Source organism: Phytophthora infestans, genomic scaffold (assembly GCF_000142945.1).
Source record: "Phytophthora infestans T30-4 supercont1.249 genomic scaffold, whole genome shotgun sequence".
Lineage (NCBI taxonomy): Eukaryota > Oomycota > Peronosporomycetes > Peronosporales > Peronosporaceae > Phytophthora > Phytophthora infestans.
The window spans coordinates 53,222-57,005 of NW_003303510.1; the positions used below are offsets into that span (position 1 = coordinate 53,222).

The following is a 3,784-nucleotide window of genomic DNA, read 5'->3' on the forward strand; positions in this document are numbered from 1 at the left end:
ATTGCGACGGTCTATTAGAGCACGGTTTGGTCATCTCCTCGGGCGAAGTATCGTTTAGGAAATGTTGTATTTGCCGATGGCCACCATAAAAAACATCAATATTATGGCTTGAAATTGTCCCGCTGAGCTCTTTATGATGTTACTGAAGGGCCTTTCCACTATCTTTCGCATGCATTGACCATACTTGCATAGCTGACGCACTTACTGACGTATGTGCATAGATACGGGCCGACAGAGTGGCGTAGGTCCTTTCCGACTGGCATTTACTGGCTCATAAATGTATGACAAACCCACAAAGCTTCATGGCTGTAGGCAGAGTATCAAATTGTAGTGATGTTTAGACTTAATCTGAAACGTGGCTCATGTACATTATATGAAGTACTTTTGCTGCATACCTATCAACTCGGCGTGCTATTTGATATGTCCGTGCATATATCGCAAGGTCGTAAATGAGTGTGTATACCACGCGCTCGTGATATTTAAAACCTATGTATAGGATCACTGTCGCTTTCTCGGTACATTTGCGTCGTCGTGCTGGCTTACTGTGCTTACGCTTCTGATGTATCAGTCTATATGACCAAGCAGGTCACTAACTGGTCACAGGCCATACTGCAGCGATACTGGCAAGCTGACCGCGCGTCTGTCACCTGTATTCAACGCAGTATCTACGCGTGCGGCGGGTACACCTTATAGCCACCCGCGACTGAGCCGAGCTCTTATCTCGACCATTATGGACAGGGCACTAAAGTATAGTACTGCGTACAGACAGTTCAGCTTACCACACCCACCGGTATGGTTTGCGCTACCGCACACGTGCTCGTATCTATGTAGACAGCAACTTAATCGTCGTGTGTAGTGCTCACTCGATACTGTAGTCTCACACATTAATGCAACGTACGCTGTGAGCGCTGATGGCACAGATATCATGGTTTGCATGTATCCAAGTGAGCGAGTGTACATTCGATCTATTGTAACGCGCAAGCAGAAATGGACGGTCAGCTTGCAAGGGTTCACAGTAGATACCATGCGCTAATTATTATATGAAACGCGCTACCCTCTGTAGGTGCGTCAACACTATTGGCAGCGCCATAGTCAGTTTACCGTATGTGCGTCTCCAAGCCTCGTACCGTCAGCCAGTATACAAATTACAAAAATAGGTAGGAAAATGGGGGCCTAAAAGGGTATATATTCCAATTACTTGCTCTTCTGCTGCTTCTTTTACTCGATGTACTTGACATTTCGGGCGGTCAGCTTGCGAAGGCGGCTGCGCCTCTTTTTTTCTTGGGGTACCTGTCAGGACCCATCGCCTTCTTGACGCTCGCCAGGCTTTCCTGGCGGCGCACTTCGGCCGACTCGGGTGGGGGGGGGGCTTTTCCTCCCAAAGCTCAACCGCTTTTGGGCCGTTCTCGCAGGCAATACAGCGCCGCACGATGTCCCGCCCGATGATTGTACGGAGTGCGTAACCGTACTGTAGCTTCCCGCAGCAGACGCAGCGCGCCCGGGAATCCGTCGTAGACCGCTGCGGGTTCAGCAGAAGCGGGTCAATCTTCGCCTCGCATTGCTTGCACGTAGGGCCCACAACTGTGAGTAAGTTAGCAACTTATACAAAATTATATTATTTCAACCAATACTTGCGTCCAAATATTAGCCAATAGCACGGTACTGTAAGGCTGGTATTTATTATTAGGCAAAATACTATAATGTTTTAAAATATTACTATTTGGCTTTGCCTTAATAAAAATATTATCAGATTTCCAAACAAATACATACTTTACATGCAATATAAATTGACTAAAACAATTATCTATCGTGCGCGCATGCATTCGTCGGGTGCGGCGCACGGGAGCAGATAGCGCAATGACCGTGCAGCCGCGCGCCTTCATTGCACGGTGGCAGTGTTGAGTGCCAGGTGAAGTAAAATATATATATTCGCAAGGTCCCTACAAAAAGCGCTGGTCGTGAAGCCTACTTTAATATTAAAAAATACTATTGTCTCTACTTTAGAAAGTGTGTGGAAAATAGCATCGCCGAGCTCTTATAAATGCGGCCTGTGAAGCTTATATTAAGCATATTAGTACTATTAATATCGTCATTACTTTGAAAAGTGTGTGGAAAATAACATCCCAGAGCTCTTACAAAATACTGGTCTGTGAAGTCTACATTAATAATGATAAATATCTCTATTTGAGAAGTGTGCAGAGCTCTTAGAAAATAAAGTGGTTACTGTGCCCGATTTGCAGTATCTGCGCAGCTCGCCTGGCCGTTTGCATCCAATCGATGCGTTTCGTGCTCGGCAGAAATGTTTACCTTACGTCCAATCGCGAGGGCGATAGACGGTCTGATCGTGCGACAGATCCAGTCAGTGTCGCAGGTCAGCAGGTATTGACCAATCAGGGCGCGAGTTAATTGTGTAACGCTTTTGGATATAATTGTAATTTTAGCATAGTTAGGTCGAGTCAGAAAGGTAGGCGCGGTCGGTAGGATAGGAGGAAACTGTATAAGACAGGCCGAGTGTAGCCATGCGAAAAGGCAGGAAAAAGCAGCAAGACGGGGAATGCGACGGACTGACGGACGGACAGACCGACAGGTTACAAGGTTAGAAGCGGGGAGATAAACTGGTGAAGTCGATCGACATACTCGTTTTCTGAGCGTAACGTCAGTCCCACCGGTCCGGATTGGAGTCCGAAATCTCTGTTTATCCGTGATATGACGTCCACAGAGTCAATCATCCGGAATGCCACCTCGCCGCTAAAACTCTGTGTGGGGCATTGACTAGTGTACAAGAAACAATTCGGAAAGTTTGGAGCTGACAAGAAACGTGCAAATGCTCGCCACGTGATCGAAGTCGAGTCGTACTTGTAGCTCCATACACGTGCTGTTGTGCTGCCTTTTCTGGCTTCCTCTTTGGTAGACGCAAACACTGAATAGTTCCACGATGTATCAAAACTTACCACTTCGTCTGGCTGCAGTGATGGGTACACATCTTGAAGATTCGACACGCCCACACCGGAGCGTAAGACGTCGGCGAAAACGAGAGCTAGCGACACAGCTCCGATGAAGAACCGCAGCCACGAGAACGGGAGATGGCGCTCGAACACTTTGTCACGCGCAGCGGGTTGTCGGGCATGAGTCTTCTCAATGAGAGCAGCTGGAGTAATCACCTTCTTCCAGCTCAACGAGTGCTTCTCTGCATGACGTGAAGCCCACTTGGATAAAGCCATCAGCGCGCGAGTACCATCTCCACAAGTCGGAGTTACCCGAAACGGGGGCCATCACGAGACTGAATACTAAAAAAAACACACACACAAAAGAGAGACGCAGGGTCTACTTGGACACTTGATAATTTTAGCTCACCTCGAGATTGTCGCTTGTCCGTTTCAAGCCGGAACAAACGAGATATTATTGCTACAGTACCCCCGTCTTCATCCAGCGTCGTATCTTTTAAGAGTGCGTGTTTTTTCGGGGTGCACAACAATCTTTTCATCTCGCGACAGACCCTTACGCTTACGTACCGCTTCGATGTATCGTCTCACGTAGTTGTGTTCGTGGACGCGTTCGCCAAAGTCCTCTCGCTCCAACTCTGTCTGCGGGTTGAAGACCGGGTCCATGTCGATGATACTCCAGTGTGAGAAGATGAGTTGTGGGTTACTAGCAGCTCCTGACGTCTGGATCAACAGGGCGGTGGCAAGCCCGAAGCTTTCAACGACTGGCAAGTGAGCTTCCCCAGAAATAGGCTGTCCCATCGAACACTCTTCCCGAGAAGAATAGCTCCGCCGCTCAGAGA

At 48.1% G+C, this 3,784-nt stretch overlaps 2 protein-coding genes across 2 annotated transcripts; both read right to left on the minus strand.

Moving 5' to 3' along the window:
• Window positions 1–2,725: 2,725 nt before the first annotated feature.
• Window positions 2,726–3,273, minus strand: PITG_21050 (uncharacterized protein; the record flags this gene model as incomplete). The annotated part of the gene is made up of 3 exons (XM_002895124.1): window positions 2,726–2,748; window positions 2,819–3,187; window positions 3,258–3,273. The coding sequence occupies 3 exons, from the start codon at window positions 3,271–3,273 to the stop codon at window positions 2,726–2,728; spliced, it is 408 nt and encodes a 135-aa protein (XP_002895170.1).
• Window positions 3,274–3,422: 149 nt separating this feature from the next.
• PITG_21051 (uncharacterized protein) lies at window positions 3,423–3,743 on the minus strand (the record flags this gene model as incomplete). Its single annotated transcript, XM_002895125.1, has 1 exon — window positions 3,423–3,743. The coding sequence occupies one exon, from the start codon at window positions 3,741–3,743 to the stop codon at window positions 3,423–3,425; it is 321 nt and encodes a 106-aa protein (XP_002895171.1).
• Window positions 3,744–3,784: the final 41 nt, after the last annotated feature.